The sequence below is a fragment of the Girardinichthys multiradiatus genome, chromosome 24 (genome assembly GCF_021462225.1).
Source record: "Girardinichthys multiradiatus isolate DD_20200921_A chromosome 24, DD_fGirMul_XY1, whole genome shotgun sequence".
In the NCBI taxonomy this organism is placed as follows: Eukaryota; Metazoa; Chordata; class Actinopteri; order Cyprinodontiformes; family Goodeidae; genus Girardinichthys; species Girardinichthys multiradiatus.
Genome location: NC_061816.1, coordinates 19,573,416 through 19,593,226, shown reverse-complemented (window position 1 = coordinate 19,593,226; position 19,811 = coordinate 19,573,416). Strand labels below are relative to the sequence as shown.

The 19,811-nt window shown below is 42.1% G+C and overlaps 1 protein-coding gene across 4 annotated transcripts; it reads left to right on the top strand.

The window, feature by feature from the left end:
* Positions 1–2,248: 2,248 nt before the first annotated feature.
* On the top strand, positions 2,249–19,737 carry mpp4b (MAGUK p55 scaffold protein 4b). Of its 4 annotated transcripts, none has more exons than XM_047354855.1 (22): positions 2,249–2,392; positions 4,034–4,151; positions 4,228–4,349; positions 4,501–4,578; positions 4,654–4,737; positions 8,006–8,137; positions 10,927–11,008; positions 12,183–12,268; positions 12,444–12,485; positions 12,565–12,761; positions 13,838–13,896; positions 13,995–14,012; positions 14,093–14,134; positions 14,211–14,234; positions 14,369–14,383; positions 14,591–14,632; positions 17,053–17,226; positions 17,508–17,588; positions 17,695–17,788; positions 17,876–17,984; positions 18,074–18,208; positions 19,039–19,737. In XM_047354855.1, the coding sequence occupies exons 2-22, from the start codon at positions 4,094–4,096 to the stop codon at positions 19,228–19,230; spliced, it is 1,866 nt and encodes a 621-aa protein (XP_047210811.1). In that variant the 5' UTR covers positions 2,249–2,392; positions 4,034–4,093; the 3' UTR covers positions 19,231–19,737. The 4 variants fall into 4 exon arrangements, 3 of the variants coding, with proteins under 3 accessions (XP_047210811.1, XP_047210810.1, XP_047210809.1); XM_047354854.1 differs by having other exon boundaries at positions 12,411–12,485; positions 14,214–14,234; XM_047354853.1 differs by having other exon boundaries at positions 12,411–12,485.
* The last annotated feature ends 74 nt before the right edge of the window (positions 19,738–19,811 follow it).

The window sequence follows — 19,811 nt, the reverse complement described above, 5'->3', positions numbered from 1 at the left end:
CACTACCATCACTAGGGTTTACAGAGAATGGTCCAAAAAAGAGAAAATATCCAGTGAGCGGCAGTTCTGTGGACGCAAATGCCTTGTTGATGCCAGAGGTCAGAGGAGAATGGCCAGACTGGTTTGAGCTGATAGAAAGGCAACAGTAACTCAAAGAACCACTCGTTACAACCAAGGCATGCAGAAGAGCATCTCTGAACGCACAACACGTCGAACCTTGAGGCGGATGGGCTACAGCAGCAGAAGACCATACCGGGTGCCACTCCTGTCAGCTAAGAACAGGAAACTGAGGCAACAATTCGCACAGGCTCACCAAAACTGCACAATAGAAGATTGGAAAAACGTTGCCTGGTCTGATGAGTCTCGATTTCTGCTGCGACATTCGGATGGTAGGATCAGAATTTGGTGTCAACAACACGAAAGCATGGATCCATCCTGCCTTGTATCAACAGTTCAGGCTGGTGGTGGTGTTGTAATGGTGTGGGGGATATTTTCTTGGCACACTTTGGGCCCCTTAGTACCAATTGAGCATTGTGTCAACGCCACAGCCTACCTGAGTATTGTTGCTGACCATGTCCATCCCTTTATGACCACAGTGTACCCATCTTCTGATGGTTACTTCCAGCAGGATAACGTGCCATGTCATAAAGCACGAATCATCTCAGACTGGTTTCTTGAACATGACAATGAGTTCACTGAACTCAAATGGCCTCCACAGTCACCAGATCTCAATCCAATAGAGCACCTTTGGGATGTGGTGGAACGGGAGATTCGCATCATGGATGTTCAGCCGACAAATCTGCAGCATCTGTTTGATGTTTTATATATATCTCCTTCTCATAATCTACTTCACACCTTAGCAATATTTGACCACTTATACCAGAGCTGTATTTATACAAAGAGGTCATGGCTTATGGTTTAGTCATCCTAACTCAGATTAGTATTTTGGTTGCCCGTTATCTTTATTCACCTACATAGAAGCCAACAATAGCAAATATTTTAATAGTACTTGATAAGATTTAAATAAAAATGAATTTTATTATATCCTTGTGATAGGATTTTTAGATTGGTGGTCAACATAAACTATAGCGTGACTTGGTATGAATTTAGCTTTAGTATATTGTCACGTGGTGTAGCTGTGGATATGGAGCTGATTTAGCATAAATTTGACTTTATCATAATAACATGAGGCAGCAAAAATTGCCTTGAAGTTTCTAAAAAAAAAATTCAGATGGATTTAGCATAATTTAGCTTGAGCGGGATTTTTTTCATACATTTTACCATGATGTGACATAAATAAAGTTACATAATGATTTAGTATTAAGATTTATGATATTTTGGTGTAAATTTAATCTTTAATGTTCAGCTGAATGTTTACCTTGGGCATGTTTTTTTATATAGCTTGGCATATTTTAGCTGTAGTTGGAAATAATCTAGTTCTACTACAATTTAGTATTGTTCCCAGTTTAGTTTTTGTGTGATTTAGCACATTTAGTAGGGCAACTTAAACTTGACATATTTTACCGTATTTTAGCTATAGCTGAAAGTCTGTTTATCTTTGGCAACATTTCATGTACATTAAGCTTTAGTATATTAAAATTTTACCTTAAGTGTTGTTTAGTTATGTATGATAAATTAGCTTTAGCTTTTAGCAGTTTAGCTTTAGCATAATTTAGCTTTTGTATAAGTTGAGTATTGATTTAGCACAGTGTGACTTTAGCTTTGGCATTTTTTAGCATTAGCATGATTTAGCTGTTGCATCAAATTTGAACTACATTTTCTTAATTTTTATACATTATGTAGAGTGTTATTAATCTATTTTCACTGTTTTTACAGGTCAAGACATGATCTCGTGTAACAGTAACTCATGCAAGTGTTGGACTCAATGAGCACAAAAATAGTTATATTTTGGGTAAAATAAAATTTTAGGTGACTGAACAAGGATCAAATGAGCACTGGTCCTTTAACTCCAACTGTCAAGATGTAATAACAGATTTTTCTGTGATTATTCCTCTTACATTGTATCAAGTCGTGCTCTTATGTTTTAAGGGAACACCTTTGTTTCCTCCCTCCTTATCCCACAGTTTCTCCTGTATACTGCTAACAGCTGAAATGGTTAAGAAGATTTGGCAGCTCAGCGGCAACTAGCCAGCCGGTGAGGGAGGAACAGGCTTCCGGGGGCCAGAGGCAGGCAGTTCACTTGCCCGGGATTAAATGGGATCGAGAGAGATTACAGCCCTCTCTCTTGTTCCCCTGTTGCTCGATGAAAGCATAGGGCTCTGTCCAGTCTCAGGAGAGTATATTTTTACGAATTGATATTTTTTTTCTGCATCTGTATTGGAGGAGGAGGTGGAAAAGGACTTGAATACTCTCAAAGACCTCAGGTGTAAAGGTAAGACACATGATGTTGGTTAGTTGAAGAAGGAAAAGTTGGATGAAGGCCACAGGGATCATCCTAACAGTAGTTACCTTTTGGCTAACTCCACCTACTTTACAACACTTTTCCCACAGGTCTATTATCTTAAGCAAGCAACACTTTCCAGGACAGTGATCAGACCTACTGCATCAGTTCCTAAACTTTATTCTTGCTAAGAATTATTACCAACGAGATCATGAAGTTTGTCATGATTTCTGGTTGGCACTGGTGTTTTGTTCATCAGTCAGATATCATCTGTTTTCACATCACTATTCTCATAAAGCATGCCATTAACATTTGACCCCATTCATACTGGCAGAGCTGGGACTACATGTTCCTATACTTCATCCCACCACTTGCTGTCCTACGCTATAGGTTGTTCCCCTTTTCAAAGTAAAAATAACTGCAGGTTTGTAGATTTTGAAATCCACCAAATCCGCCTAGTGAGGTGAATTCTGTATTATAGTGTTATGCTTAAATTAATTTAAAATGGTAGTGGTGTTGCTATTAGGGCCACCAGCGGAGGGCGCTGTGTAGTACCCTATTAAGAAGACAATACAATGAACTACTATCAGTAGGAAAAATAAATACTGTTATAGGTGAGTCGTCCACATTCAAATATTTACCAAAGTGACAAAGGTTTTATGTTATAGTTTAGGCTTTTTTAAATAGATGCAAAGATTTTCTGGCTGATGACTGGAATTAAGTGATTTTTTTGACTAACTTTAATACAAATGCTGGAATACTATTTCCATAACACCTTGCTGGTCACTGCATGAAATGAGTTTAGCTTAGGGCTTGTTGAAATTATGTCAACAGAATGTGGCTGTCAACAAATGTCACATTTTTGTCCAAACAACAACAATGATGCTGCGTTTGAAAAATTCATAAATAACAAAGGCCTAATTGAAGGTTTGTTACAAACGTCTGTCTTATTTTTAAATTAATCTCAGAGCTGCAGTCATATGTGGTGTTCCTCAAGACTCCATTCTTGGCCCACTTTTTTTTCCAATGTCCTAAAGTTATGGATATTACAGCATCTCTTACCAGACACTGATGGCACATACCTTTATACTTCTGTCTTACCAGACAATCCCTTACAACCACCAAGTCATTGTGTCTGCAGTATCAATGAATGAATGTGTCAGAGTTTGTCCATCTTAATGTAGATAGAAAATAAGTCATTGTTTTTGGTCTCAGAAATGCAAGGTTGGAGATTAATACTCAATGTGGCTAAAAACTACAAGGAATGTTGGATACCAAAGTTGTTTTTTTATTGAAATTTTTAACTTTCTATGTCTGAAAAATGCATTGCTTGACCTATTTTTTATGCCTTTGAATCTTGTATTTTGCACCAGATTGTATGAGCACAATATGTTTCACATTGTCATGTCAGTTTGGGCATTTTTTAAGGTGCACAGTAGTGAAATGCTTCATCACATGACTAGTCCAAAATATTTAAAGAATAGCTTTACCTATATTATGTTAAATAAGCAAACATTTAATGAGGAAAAGAGACTACAAAGATTTCTGACCACATACGAAAGAATACAGTTAAATAACAAGGATCTAAGAAGCTTCCTTTCAGCTCTCGGATTTAAATCCATTAATCCTCAGGTTTACCGTCCATCCTGGGGAGCAGTGGTCGGGGGACAGGTGGCCGGGGGCCCAGGGATCATGAGGCAGGCAGTGGAAGCTCAGGTCATAAACCCACCCTTTGAGCTTGGAGAGCAAGGTGAGAAGAAGTTCTGTATTACAGGGTTGACATGTTGTGTAATTTATATTCTGATCTGAAGGTTTCTCCTCTGCAGGCCTGCGTCAGATCCTGTCAGATGTGATTGAGGAGGTGAGATGTTCTATTAGTCGGGAAATTGACGGAGCAGACATCCTACACAGTCTGCTGACTGCGCCCTGGCTCCAGTCGCTGCTTAAGGTCAGAATACACAACCTTTTACAAAACGGATGTAAACTTTTCAGTCAACCCTTACTGCTTTACATATTTACCTTTCAAGTAGCCAAACATTCTTATAATCTTTTAAAGTTGTCCTAATCAGGGTATTTTTTTAATTATTTGCTCTTCTCAGGTGTACGAATGTCTTCAAAGGTATCTGACAGAATCCCCGGCTCCAACTCTGGATTATGCTTCAGGACTCTCATTTCAGGTTTGTTATGCACTCATATCACCATAGTCTTGGTGTATTTTTCACAAGCTGAACATGGCATCTATTCATGTGTAGTTGCTGATAGACATCAGATCACTGCAATGCTGCTCTGAAGAGGCCAAGGAGCTGTACCGTCTCCTCCAGCAGCCGCACATGCAGGTGAGACACCAGCTGTTAGCTACTGCTAACCATACACATTCTGGTCCTGTAAAGATGGGTGGACACTGGCTCTATCCCTGTATAGTAAAACAAGGTTCAGGTAACACATTCTGTTAAGCTAACGGACTCACTGTGTGAAAGAAGAAACAAATACCAACATTTTTGAGCATTAATCGTATATGAAAAGAATAAACTTTTGTCAAGAAATTATTTTATTTCAAAGCATTTCTGAACATTTCCGAGGGTCAGAATATGGAGTGTTGGACAGCGTCACATTCTAAGATACTCGTACTCGTACTCGTCGTCTTCCGCTTATCCGAGACCGGGTCGCGGGGGCAGCAGACTCAGCAGAGACGCCCAGACGTCCCTCTCTCCAGACACCTCCTCCAGCTCCTCCGGGGGGAGCCCAAGTCCCTCCAGCGTGTCCTGGGCCGTCCCCTGGGCCTCCTCCCGGTGGGACGTGCCTGGAACTCCTCCCGAGGAAGGCCTCCAGGAGGCATCCGGTATAGATACCCGAGCCACCTCAACTGGCTCCTCTCGATGTGGAGGAGCAGCGGCTCTATTCCGAGCCCCTCCCGGATGACCGAGCTCCTCACCCTATCTCTAAGGGAGTGCCCGGCCACCCTACGGAGGAAGCTCATTTTAGCCGCTTGTATCCGGAATCTCGTTCTTTCGGTCATGACCCAAAGTTCATGGCCATAGGTGAGGGTAGGAAAGTAGACCATCCGGTCTACGTTGAAAGCTTTGCTTTTCGGCTCAGCTCTCTCTTCACCACAATGGACCAGCACAGTGCCCCCATTACTGTGGCAGCCGCACCGATCCATCTGTCAATCTCCCGCTCCATTCTTCCCTTACTCTTGAACAAGACCCCGAGATACTTAAACTCCTCCACTTGAGGCAGGAACTCCCCTCCAACCTGAAGAGGACAAGTCACCCTTTTCCGGTCGAGTACCATGGCCTCGGACTTGGAGGAGCTGATCCTCATCCCAGCCACTTCACACTCGGCTGCAAACCACCCCAGTGCAGGATGTAGGTCTTGGCTAGAGGGGGCCAGCAGGACCACGTCATCTGCAAAAAGAAGAGACGAAATCCTCTGGTCCCCAAACCAGACCCCCTCCGGCCCTTGGCTGCGTCTAGAAATCCTGTCCATAAAAGTTATGAACAGGACCGGTGACAAAGGGCAGCCCTGCCGGAGTCCAACACGCACCGGGAACAGGTTCGACTTAGTGCCGGCAATGCGGACCAAACTCCTGCTCCGCTCGTACAGGGACCGGATGGCCCCTAATAATGGGCCCCCAATTCCATACTCCTGGAGCACCCCCCACAGGGCATCACGAGGGACACAGTCGAATGCCTTCTCCAGGTCCACAAAACACATGTGAACCGGTTGGGCAAACTCCCATGAACCCTCGAGCACCCTGTGGAGGGTATAGAGCTGGTCCAGTGTTCCACGGCCGGGACGAAAACCACACTGCTCCTCCTGAAGCCGAGGTTCGACTATCGGCCGGACTCTCCTCTCCAATACCCTGGCGTAGGCCTTACCAGGGAGGCTAAGGAGTGTGATCCCCCTGTAGTTGGAACACACCCTCCAGTCCCCCTTCTTATGAAGAGGGGCCACCACTCCAGTCTGCCAGTCCAGAGGCAATGTCCCCGACCGCCACGCAATGTTGAAGAGGCATGTCAACCATGACAGCCCTACAACATCCAGAGACTTGAGGTACTCAGGGCGGATCTCATCCACCCCCGAAGCCTTGCCACCGCGGAGTTTTTTAACCACCTCGGTGACTTCAGCCTGGGTGATGAAAGAGTCCAACCCCGAGTCCCCAGCCTCTGTTTCCACCACGGAATGCGTGATTGCAGGATTGAGGAGTTCCTCGAAGTACTCCTTCCACCGCCCGATAATGTCCTCAGTCGAGGTCAGCAGTCCCCCACCCCCACTATAAACAGTGTTGGCGAAGCACTGCTTCCCCCTCCTGAGGCACCGGATGGTTTACCAGAATCGCCAGGGGTTCCCAGCAGACCCTCACTATGCGCTTGGGCCTGCCAAGTCTGTCCGGCTTTCTCGTCCTCCAGCGGATCCAACTCACCACCAGGTGGCGATCAGTGGACAGCTCAGCCCCTCTCTTCACCCGAGTGTCCAAAACATGCGGCCGAAGGTCTGATGATACGACAACAAAGTCGATCATCGACCTCCTGCCTAGGGTGTCCTGGTGCCAAGTGCACTGATGGACACCCTTATGTTTGAACATGGTGTTCGTTATGGACAATCCATGACTAGCACAGAAGTCCAATAACAAAACACCACTCGGATTCAGATCGGGGAGGCCATTCCTCCCGATCACGCCTCTCCAGGTGTCACTGTCGTTCCCCACGTGGACGTTGAAGTTCCCCAGCAGAATAATGGAGTCCCCGGGAGGGGCACTATCCAGCACCCCCGACATGGACACCAAGAAGGCCGGGTACTCTGCACTACCATTCGGCCCGTAGGCTGAAATGATAGTCAGAGACCTCTCCCCAACCCGAAGGCGCAGGGATACGACCCTCTCATCCACTGGGGTAAACCCCAACACGAGACGGCTGAGCTGGGGGGCAACAAGCAAACCCACACCAGCCCGCCGCCTCTCCCCGTGGGCCACTCCAGAGTAGAAGAGAGTCCAACCCCTCTCAAGGAGATGGGTTCCAGAGCCCACGCTGTGCGTGGAGGTGAGCCCGACTATTTCTAGTCGATATCTCTCGACCTCCCGCACAAGCTCAGGCTCCTTCCCCCCCAGCGAGGTGACATTCCACGTCCCTAGAACCAGCCTAAGCATCTGGGGATCGGGCCGCTGAGGTCTCCACCTTCGTCCGCCACCCAATCCTCTTTGCACCGGTCCCTCACGGTTCCCCCTGCAGGTGGTGGGCCCACTGGGGGATGGCCTCGCGTCTCTCGTTCGGGCTTGGCCCGGCCGGGTCCTGCGAGGAGCAACCCGGCCGCCAGGCGCTCTCTGACGAGTCCCGACCCCAGGCCTGGCTCCGCCGTACTGGGCGACGTCACATGCCTCGATATTTTGGTCCTCATGAGGGATTCTTGAACCACTCTTTGTCTGACCCATCACCTACAGTCTGTTTGCCATGTGAGACCCTACCAGGGGCATTTAGGCCCCAGACAACATAGCCTCTAGGATAATTTGAGCACTCAAACCCCTCCACCATGTTAAGGTGGCGGTTCAAGGAGGGGACATTCTAAGATAATATCTTCAAAATGTTTTTTGGATGTTTTTTTCTTCAGGCTCTACTTTCGGCACACGACACAGTGGCCCAGAAGGACTATGAGCCTGTACTGCCGCCGATGCCGGACGAGCTGCCGGACGAAGAGGAGGCCACTCGGATCGTCTGCCTCGTCAAGAACAAACAGCCTCTGGTGAGCTGCTCATTCAACTTAATGGAATTTCAGAATGTAGTCTTTGTTAAAGCATAAAACATGTAGGGAAGATTGACAGTTTTGGAACATTTTCTGTGTCAAGCTCATTTAAAATGCAATCAGTTGAATTTAGTCAGCTTTAACATGAATTTAAATTACTTGGACTATTCTTAAGTTTTTAAACGTACTCTATCACAATAAATAAATTAATAATAAGGCTTAGTAAACATGTTTAATTTTTTACATTTAAGTGAATTGACTCTTTAATCTGTCCATATTTTAATCTCTTTTAGAGCTTTAAATTGCATTTAGACCACAAACAGACATTGCTTTTTGCTGTAATTTGTTTTGATTTTTTTTTTTTTTAGGACAAATTGAATTCCGTCAGCTGATTGTGTCAAACAGAGATCAGATGTTAGACTTCCATGTTCTTTTTATTTGTGTAATTTATGGATGCATTTTCAGTGGCGCCGTCGGCTGGACAGGAACAACATTGGAACAGTTATTAATGCTAATATGTTGTCAGTCTGTAAACTGCTGCGTTTACACGCTTTCTGTTCCCCATTTTATGACTTAAAAATTTGATTGCTGGCATATTCAGTTAGCTTTTTTATTTTAATGTTCTGTTGAATTTAGCTTAATTTTCAAGTTAAATTGCATTGATTTCTTTAAACAATATTTTTTTGATTATTTTATTGATTGAAAATGTCCAGTAGATACTACAGGCGAAATGAAGCAAGCAACATAGATTAATAAACATTAGAATTTGATGAATGATAAAAGAGAAATTGATAAAACAATAAACAAAATACATAATGTTACACTAATAGCTTTATAATTAATAAATAAATTCTAATAACAGATGTTAAGAATCCAAGCAGCCCAAATGGTGTCCACTAGCTTAATTAAGAAGGCTGTAATAAAAAGTTACCACAATAAGAGAGATTGTTGACCTGAAATCCTGAGAAGATTGAATGAAATCCTTGAATTCTTGCTAAATAAATGTTACAGAATCTCAACATGAGAAAAAAAGTTGAGGTTCTTGGGGAAATACATAAGTTGTATATTATGGTATTTAAGATTGCCAAATAGAAACAACAGGGATCTGACTATAGCTCCTTGGGGAACAACACAATTCATTTGTCTCTCCTGATTAGATAAGTCATGTGCTTTGAATTTATAACCATTTAAATAGAGCACAGCAAAATCCATGATTTTGTAATTTTGAGATATTCCTAATTGTTTGTGGAAAGAAGACCTAATGGACACGTTTCACAAACCAATGTGATCAGCTGTGACTATGTTGTGTCACAGCTTTGCGGGCTGAGTGGTCGCTCCCATGCTTGTGCAAGAAGGTGTAGATCAGGGATGGGAAGTGCCTGGAGCATTCAGAGCGATGAGACATTTAGGGTGCAAAGCCCCGCTGCAGAGAACCTGAGACGTTTCTCATGTTGGGACGTCCGGAGGACCTGCCACCATGCGGCTGAGCCAGCAGGAGTCCAACCGTACCTACCACCTCGACATGAGGTGCGCTGTCGCAGGAAGATGATTCACCGTAGAGTGTGTTACACTGATCTGCTCTTGGAGCAAAGGTTGAACCAGTCAGCGCCATCCATCTACAACCCAGTTGGGTTGGGTAAGAAAAGACATTTGCATAAAACTTTTTTTTTTTTTTAAATGCCTTGAAAATTTATCATTGCTCCGCCTTCATCTATCATCCATCTATCTACTCATTATCATAAGGATTAATATTTTCTCTGTTTTCTCTGGAGACAACCCTGCTGAAGAACTGGGAGGTGCAAGTGAGACAGGACCATTCCCCAGTGCTCCATATCCTCCTAGTCTTGGCGTACCATGCTACCTTAACAAAAGCACCTACTTTCAGCCTGGCCTGCCTCAAAAGCTTCGAGCCCAAAGCCCTTGCATCCGCACAGCTCCTCCAAGCCCCATGCAACCTCGCCGGGTGCTGGAGGAGACCCCTGTTGAGCTGGCCAAGCAGGAGAGCCTGGATGAGTTGAGGACTACTGTGCAGCTGGCAGCCAGCTCAATGGAGAGCAGCAGTAAAGATATCAGAGTCCTGGGAGAGAGGATGGTAGCCGCCACGGAGCGCATGACGGAGACAGTGCAGTCTTTGGTCCTCCTCACTCAGGTGGTGGACCGGCTACAGACACTCCTAACCACCACCAGGACAGAGATCAACACCATAAAGATTTCAGACACCGACCAGTGTTCATCTCTGACACAGCAGTCCAGATGTTCCTCCTCATCTAGCACCAGCTCTCTGGATGCTCCCTCCACCTCAAAGGGCCCCACTCCTTTCTCTGCCTCTCATCATGGATCTCCACTTACCACCATGACAACAAAAAAACATAGCCCTGGTGATCTAGACATGTCCAAAGCTCCACTCACAAACGGAAAGCTGGAAGAGCTCACGAAGACGGCCAACAATATGAAGGGATGTCGCTCGAGCCACAGGAGGAAGAAAAAGAACAGGAAGAAACTGACCTAAGAGATGAGGAAGGGACTCCAAACAGTGAGCTTTTTTTGGATCGTTAATAGATTGCCATCCATCATTTTTGAATTCCTGTTTTTTTGACCTTCATTCAAGAATTTAAAGAATTTCCTCTTGTTTGTGCACTTGTTTGGTTCTTGTCTTTAGAAAATCTTCCTTTTCTTTCTGTCCTTTCATGGCCTGCAGCAGACATCATCAGTTCAAGAGCATTCCATGCAGTTTATTCAACACTCCAACCTCCATGCTTAACAATGTGTTGTCATTTGTTCTGTTTCAGGGAGCTACCATAAAGAGAAATGAGATCACAGGAGAGATTTTCGTGGCTCGTGTTATTCATGGAGGGCTGGCCGATCGAAGTGGTGAGGCATTCGTTGTGATCTGTCCATCTGCCTTAATAGCTCTTATCTGAAGTAGTCAGCACTCTATACTTTTGCCTGACTCTATAAAAAGGCACACATCCATTCATCCATCCATCCATCGACCCATGCATGTCCATCAATACTTCCATGCATTGTCTTCTGTTTTTCCAAGATTATGTTGTTGAGTTAATTGTTTTGTGAGAGGAAACTCAGATATCTCTATCCCCATCAACACTTTCCAGCCTGGAGAGAATTCTTGTAATTCTTTACTTACAACGGAAGATTCCTATCTCAGTGTACATCGTTTCTTTTATTTTACCAATTACGCTCTAATGGTTGTTCAGAGCTTATTACATTCTCTGAAACTTTGTGCAAAAGGTCTCCCACCTATTCAGATTTTATGTGGTCTGAAGGAAAAAATGGTTTTCAGTCAGTCTTCCACAACACCTGCTCTTATCGACATCACAGTCAGAGTCTGAAGGTAAACAAGATACAGAAACAAAGACGTTTCTCCTCTTGAATTTGCATAGAAGAAGTCTTCTGACTCGTTACAGGCACAAACGAACATTAAGTGTTGATGAATACAAAATGGTCATGGAGCTTAAGTGTCCAATGTAGCCTAATGTTGATGGAACTTTTATTTTGTTAGTAGTTTATTAGCTGAATAATAACATCAGCCAGGTGCAGCTAAGAGCACAGAACAACTACAGCACTACTACTTCCTGCTAATAAGGCTACAAGTCTGTTTGTCCTTTCCTTACTTCCTTCCTTTCTTAATATTTGTTCTGAGGATAACAACCACTAATTGCTGGTGCATCTCTGAGCTAAAATTGGAATTGGCATTGAATGTGGAGGGGATGTGACAAATACTGATTGGTTTGTGTATACTTACAACATCCTTTAGTGTGTTTCCAAAACACCTGGCAGCACAATGCTTTGACATACCCTCAACAGAGCAAACAATTAACACAGTTTTGAACTTCACTCCAGATGCTCTCTAACTCCTAAAATATTCCCAGATCAGAAAGAATATATAGTCCCTCCAATGAGTCTATCTGGAGGTCTCTAAAATCGTGTTTTTTGGTTATGTGTAATGAAAAGTAACCAAATGTCTTTAATCATGACTTTAAGCTTAAGTCTCAGCTTTAGTTTTAATTTGTTTCTCTGTATGCAGGTCTGCTTCATGCAGGGGACCGGATCATAGAAGTGAATGGGTTTCCTGTGGATGGAATGGAGCCTGAGCAAGTCATCCAAGTTGTGGTGGGTTAATTAATAGTATAAATCAAAATGAATTATTTTTATTATCATTTCTAATCCTTTAGATTTATTGGACGATATTCTAGTCTTAACAGTGTATAGAGACTATAATATAGCAATTTTTTGTTTAATTACATCCAATCAGCAAGCTCGGTCACACGGCACCATTATGTTTAAGGTCATTCCCATCACAGAGAGGCCGGTCCACAACCATACCATGGTAAGTCTTCCACCACACTTCGGTGTTATCTTTATTTAACGCACATAAAACAGCCTAAAAAACAAGTTCTGTTTGCCAGCTCTATGTCCGGGCTATGACTGACTACAGCCCTCAGCAGGACCCAACCATCCCCTGCGCCGATGCAGGGATGATCTTCAAGAAAGGTGACATCTTGGAGATCGTGGACCAGACTGACACCCTCTGGTGGCAAGCCAAGAAGCTGCCCAGCAGCTCGGCCTGTGCCGGACTCATCCCGTCCACTAGTTTGCTCAAACGGTTAGTCTGACCTAGCTCTCTGCATCTTCCTTACTAATGTGTTTTAGGCTATGGTTTAACCTAGATCATGTGCCTCTTGAGAAGGATCATGGGGGATTTTGAGGGCTGTTCAGAGCAGTTGTGGATAAGCCAGTTTTTCATCCTTAGCTCTTTTGCAGACCTTCTAATTCTCCTTTTGGCAATTTGTTGCTTATAAATGTTCTTGGAGTTTAAATCAAAAATAATTTAGCAGAATTTTCTTGATGTGCGCCTTGAGGATCAATACTGGGAACATTTCTTTACTCTAAATGGAGCCTCTTGGGTAGGTTTAATAATATGTTTCAATGTTATGCAGATTTTTACCTGATTTATTTACAGAAACTTAGATTTCATTTTAATTTGAACTTTATTTTAAATGTGTGTTTTATTATAGCCTCTTTGTTTCTGTCACTCACATTGTAGAGTTGCTTTTACCTTCTGCAGCAATAACCCAGTTTTTATTTTTTATATTTTCCACACAGTTTAGTTAAAAAATAAGTGGTCCTGGTGTTATTCCTTGGGATACTTAAACAACAAATATTTCAACTGAATAAGTACACCCCATGATCCAACAGCTTGTAGAACCACTTTTACCAGCCATTGTTCTTAGATGTTGATGTCTGTCCGGCTTTATTGGCTGTTCCCATCCCTGTGGTGGGATTTTGGCCAGCTCTTTCTTACAATGTAGCTTCAGTTCTTTGAGTTTTGCAGACATTTGTTTTTGCACAGCTCTCCTAAGGTTCTGTTTCTGGAGCTTCAGCAGTCTGACACATGGCCCACATCTGACTGTAGAATACTTTAGTATAGAAAGGAGTTCATGGTCACCTTAGTGACTGCTGTTAATGTGCTGCGTTGGGTTTTCACCAAACATAGAGCTGTGTACACATTGTTTTTATGGTATAAACAGCTTCAATGACAGTTTAGATAGTTTATTTTCCATTTTATTTGAACAGATAAGTTGCTCACTAGAAATGTCATGCTTTATATTTGTAAGAACAGATTATAATTAGATTTTGGAGATAAAAAAAACTTTAACCTAAGGTGTGTTTCCTTGGTAGGAAGCAGAGGGAGTTCTGGTGGTCCCAGCCTTACCATCCACATGTCTGCATGCAAACTTGTGAGTCTCTTGCACTTGATTTTGCTGATGACACCTATTTAATGTTCTATATAAACTCACAGATATGTTTGATCTGTTTTACTGTATGCTTGCTGCAGTGAGCACTGTAGATGAAGGTAAGTAGAACATCTGTTCAGGGTGCAGTTGAATTATTGTTACAGATTTCATTTTACATCCTGTTTTTTTTTCATCTCAGAGGAGGATATGATGGCCATTGATGAGAAATGTGTTGAAGCAGGTAAGGTTTAACTGAGATGTACCCTCACATACATTTTTCTTCTGTGTTTAATTCTCTGTGTGTTTTGGGTTTTAAGCAGATGAGGAGGCGTTTGAATCTGGTAGGTAAGTTTTTGATGAATTTGTTTGTTTCTGAACCTCAAATTGACTCTTCGCTCTGTTTTCTGCCCTTCATGCAAAACATTTGTTTGTCTTTTCTAAACTTTTCTGATTTCTAACGGGGGGAAAATGTCAGAGGAGCTCAGAGAAGGTGAGGAAAGATGTTTTCTGTCTTCCTGACTGCCTGCAGAGAATCAATGGATGAATTTTTCCACACATTTACTTAAAAGAAGGAAAGTTTAATAGATATCAGCCTCTATAGGTTTATCATATCTTCATGATTTCTTTATCTTCTATGTTTTCACTAACTGTTGGTTTGCTAAATGTTCCTTCTCTGTTACTTTCTTTTTCCAAACAGAGGAGGATGACTTCAGCAGCAACATTGAAGGAGTATACTTGGGTAAAAAGATGTTCATGTTTAATGTTTTATTTGTATTTTTTTACTTTTCCCGCTGAGCAGTGTTCATGCATTAGTTATATTAATTTCTCTGACAGAAATTAAGGAATACGTCACAAAAAAGTAAGCACAGTGCAGCTGAAAGTAGCTGATAATCGATGATTTCCTGTCAGACACCAACTTATTCATTGGCTGAAAATAATTTAAAATTTAAATCTGCCAGGTGTATGACTTATTTTGGTTTGTGCTGTATAAAGTTGTTTATCCAATGAGAAATATGAAGCTAGGAGAAATGTTGTCTGAAAGCAGTAGCTTGAAAATGTAACAAACCGGTACCCTACCCAGGTAATTAAAAATGCTATGCTGCGAGGGCATTTTGCCCGCTTGTGACAAAAACTGTTACACATCTGCACACTTTGGTTGCCTGACCAAATCTTATTCCACTTAAAACACTGGTAAAAATCACAAGGAACCTAATCAGTGAATTAAACATATCAATAAACCAATAATTGAAATGAACTCGCACTGATCCAGTTGAATATTGGAAAACAGGTAGGATGTATTAATTTTTCAGTGACCAGATTAATTATAAATAACAGAAGCTAGCAATACAAGAATTGTTGTATTTTTTTATGTGTAATGGATTAAATTAGATACAAACCATCAGAGGTAAATAAAGAGTTTATTAGTACAACTATTAGGAATATTTATACATGCAACAGCCATGTTGGAAGGTAAGGGTTGGTGAGATACCTCAGAATTTCCAAGACGCCAAAATTCCAATTTAAGGATTGGTTCCAGTTGATTTGCCTGTTTTGTAAATTTGGAAATATAGAAACTAAACACCCAGGTTTTCCTTCTTTGAATTATCATGAGCCGTTGATGTAGACCCTGGGGTGCAATATATTAGGAAAATGGGACAGCAATATTATCGCTTAGTTTTGTGAAGATTTTGTTTTTTTGCAAATGTGAATTCATATGATTGGAAATATACAGGGGTTGGACAATGACACTGAAACACCTGGTTTTAGACCACAATAATTTATTAGTATGGTGTAGGGCCTCCTTTTGCGGCCAATACAGCGTCAATTCGTCTTGGGAATGACATATACAAGTCCTGCACAGTGGTCAGAGGGATTTTAAGCCATTCTTCTTGCAGGATAGTGGCCAGGTCACTATGTGATACTGGTGGAGGAAAACGTTTCCTGACTCGCTCCTCCAAAACACCCCAAAGTGGCTCAATAATATTTAGATCTGGTGACTGTGCAGGCCATGGGAGATGTTCAACTTCACTTTTATGTTCATCAAACCAATCTTTCACCAGTCTTGCTGTGTGTATTGGTGCATTGTCATCCTGATACACGGCACCGCCTTCAGGATACAATGTTTGAACCATTGGATGCACATGGTTCTCAAGAATGGTTCGGTAGTCCTTGGCAGTGACGCGCCCATCTAGCACAAATATTGGGCCAAGGGAATGCCATGATATGGCAGCCCAAACCATCACTGATCCACCCCCATGCTTCACTCTGTGCATGCAACAGTCTGGGTGGTACGCTTCTTTGGGGCTTCTCCACACCGTAACTCTCCCGGATGTGGGGAAAACAGTAAAGGTGGACTCATCAGAGAACAATACATGTTTCACATTGTCCACACCCCAAGATTTGTGCTCCTTGCACCATTGAAACCGACGTTTGGCATTGGCATGAGTGACCAAAGGTTTGGCTATAGCAGCCCGGCCGTGTATATTGACCCTGTGGAGCACAGTTAGTCCTGTTGGATGTGGTTCATCCTTCTTGGTGGTATGCTGACATTACTCTGGATACTGTGGCTCTTGATACATCACAAAGACTTGCTGTCTTGGTCACAGATGCGCCAGCAAGACGTGCACCAACAATTTGTCCTCTTTTGAACTCTGGTATGTCACCCATAATGTTGTGTGCATTTCAATATTTTGAGCAAAACTGTGCTCTTACCCTGCTAATTGAACCTTCACACTCTGCTCTTACTGGTGCAATGTGCAATCAATGAAGACTGGCTACCAGGCTGGTCCAATTTAGCCATGAAACCTCCCACACTAAAATGACAGGTATTTCAGTTTCATTGTCCAACCCCTGTAATAGCCTAGCTAATATTGCATCCATGCAGTCCTTTATAACCATGTTGAACATGGTAATATTGAGATGACGATTGTAATTAGATATGTTTTTCAGGTCTAATGTAAGCATTATCCCCACCTACTGGTGATACGTGGGTATTCCATAATTTGTCTTCAAATTCCAGAAATTGTGTGTCCCCACAGTTTTTTGCAAACAAACGAACAAATAGTTTTAAAATATCTAGAGCAGTGTACCTGGGGCCTCAGTTTTATGCCTGGTCATTCTTTAAGGTTTAGCTTCTGACATCTTGTTTTTAACCTTCAGCGGGCTTTAGGCGCAGCATCCGTCTGTGTCGGCGGCGTTTTCACAGCACCACTCAGCCCTCCTGCCACATCCGCTGCCCCAGCAGCTGCAACAACGCCCTAAACAACCCTTATGAGGAGGTGGTCCGCTACCAGCGCCACCCAGAAGACACACATCGCCTCATCACGCTCCTAGGTACAGAAACAAATCTTAGGTTTTAATGTCTGCACAGTCTGGAGAGGTATGCAGTTTGATTTCAAAACAGCCAAATATTTGTATTTCCAGATATTTATATTTTCATAACATGGCAAAAAAGGACCGACAGTTGTAAAATTTTAACAGCATTTGTGAAGGATCCCCAAGGATTTTCTGATATCTAATCCGATTCTTAGTTTATTCTGACAAAGCTGTTCTTTTGCCCTCAGAGTTAGAAAAAAAATACAGGAAATTGTAAAATCAAATCTCTTGTTCATCAGGCCCGTCTGGTGTGGGTGTGAATGAACTCCGGAGACGATTGATTGAGATGAACCCAAACATCTTCCAGGGAGCTATACCTCGTATGTGTAAATTTACAGCCTCCTTAATCACTAAATGTATCATTATTATTATTGATCATTGACTAAACTAGAGAAAGTCACATATTTGCTTTCCTTCATTCACTAGACACCACAAGAAGTCCAAGAGGGTATGAGGAATCCGGGAGAGAATACTACTTCACCAGTCGAGAGATTTTTGATAACATGGTCTACAATAATCGGTAAAGTTGCTGTTTCTCACAGTTTTTTATATGTCTTTGAATAAATTATATTTTTGCAGTAATTATTTTATTTTTGTTATTTTACAGGTTTTTTGAGTTTGGCGAGTACAAAGGTAGTCTTTATGGAACTAGCATTGATGCTGTGAAAGAAGTTTTGAAGAGCGGAAAAATCTGCATCATAGACATAGAGCCAAACGTAAGTGCAGAAAGTTTCAGTATCCACCAGTTTTAGGAGCAGAACTAATGATGTAGAGTGAAACTACCGTGCTTTGCCTCACTTTTTAGGCTATTCAGGCAGTGAGGACCCACGAACTGAGGGCCTACATCATTTATGTGAAGCCACCACCTCTGGAGCGCCTCAGCGAGACAAGAGAGGACTCGTATATCACCACCAACTACTATGTCAACCGCCCCTTCAAAGTATGCTCTTCGAGGACCAGTTTTTAATATTCTCATCTTGTTTCTCTTAGTTGGAGATAGTAGTAGTGTTAGTAGCAGGTGTACATTAACCTAGAACACAAAAAATGTAAACAAGGTCTAACTGGGTCCTCTCTAAATACCAAAATGATAGGGCCGATAAATGCTGATCAGTTTTGATGTCTCCAAAAGCCAATTTTCTGTTGTTTGTGAAAGATATCCTGAATATGATTGCATCACACAGTCATGGGCAAAAGCTCAGTCCACCCTTTCTACTCCCATTGGATGTAAAAGGGACAGTAGCATCCAGGTGAACCTCATCAAATGGACTGAAATAACTGATCATCAAAAGTGTGATCACCTCTATGGGAGCAGATGTTTTGTGAGTTTGCTGCTCTGGAGTATACTGATGTGTGTTAACACAACTTCAAGCAGGAAAGACCACAGCATTGAGAGATGCTTAGGTGGAAAGTCTACAGCAATAACCTTAGAGAAGCATCTATTTCTGTCCATTAATCTGAGAGGGATTGTAAGAGAGTTTCCAAACTATCAGTCCATCATTCTAAACCTAGAAAAGATTATTTATTAGTGTAAAATATTTAAGTCCACTTCCATTCTTTCTAGTGAACATCCAAATAATAGGCTGATTGGACTTTTCTAATAGAAATTAATTAGATCAGACGATAAAAGGTTAAACTAATGGTGAATATCTTGAAAAGAAGGTTTAAGGATCAAAATATTTTATAAATATTGCTGGTCATCAACCCCTAAAAAACCCAAAAGACTTTAATGTAATTTAAGCTAAAATCCAATTAGACTTTGATTTTCAACAGGATGAAGACTTCCAGGAGATGGAGGAATCGGCCCGGAAGATCGAGGCCCAGTACTGGCAGTTCTTTGATCAGGTGATCGTCAACGATGAGCTTCAGGACTCCTGCGTCCAACTGCTGACAGCAGTCCGGAGGTCACAGGATGAACCACAGTGGGTCCCTGCTTGCTGGATCCGACCCACGGCCGGTTCGTGAGAGGGAGAGATTGGAATACTTTTCACTGGGAAGATAGAAATGTTGACATGTAAAATCCTTGCCTGGATGTTTGAGGGGAGGCACGCTAGGAAATATGTAAATCCTTTCATCTGTATGTGTTTGTGGAAAGCTTGCTCTGGTTTTTAAGTCTCTTTAAATCCCAGAAGATGACACAAAGCTGGACTGAAGCCCATAAACTGTGTCGCAGCTTCCTTTTTTTAACTCTGCAATTTATCCGTTTATTCAGATGTGCTTTTTGTGCTAGAGGTTGTTTAATTATTAAAATAACTGTTTTCTACTTTGTATGAAGCTCCATTTTGCGACAAACTGATTAAGTTTCAGATATGATTCGCCACCTACAAACTTGCAATAACGCTTTTTTCTAATTAAAGTGTGCAAAATAAAGTATTTTTTGTGTTTAATCTCGTTTTGTTGAATTTTGATGACAAAAAAATAATAAATCGACGCAAAAACATGTTTTTCAAAATAAAATGTTAAAGAAGCAAACCTGAGGAAATGCGTTGTAATGTGTGAACACTTGTGTGACTATGATTAAAAAAAAACAACATAGTTATAATAGG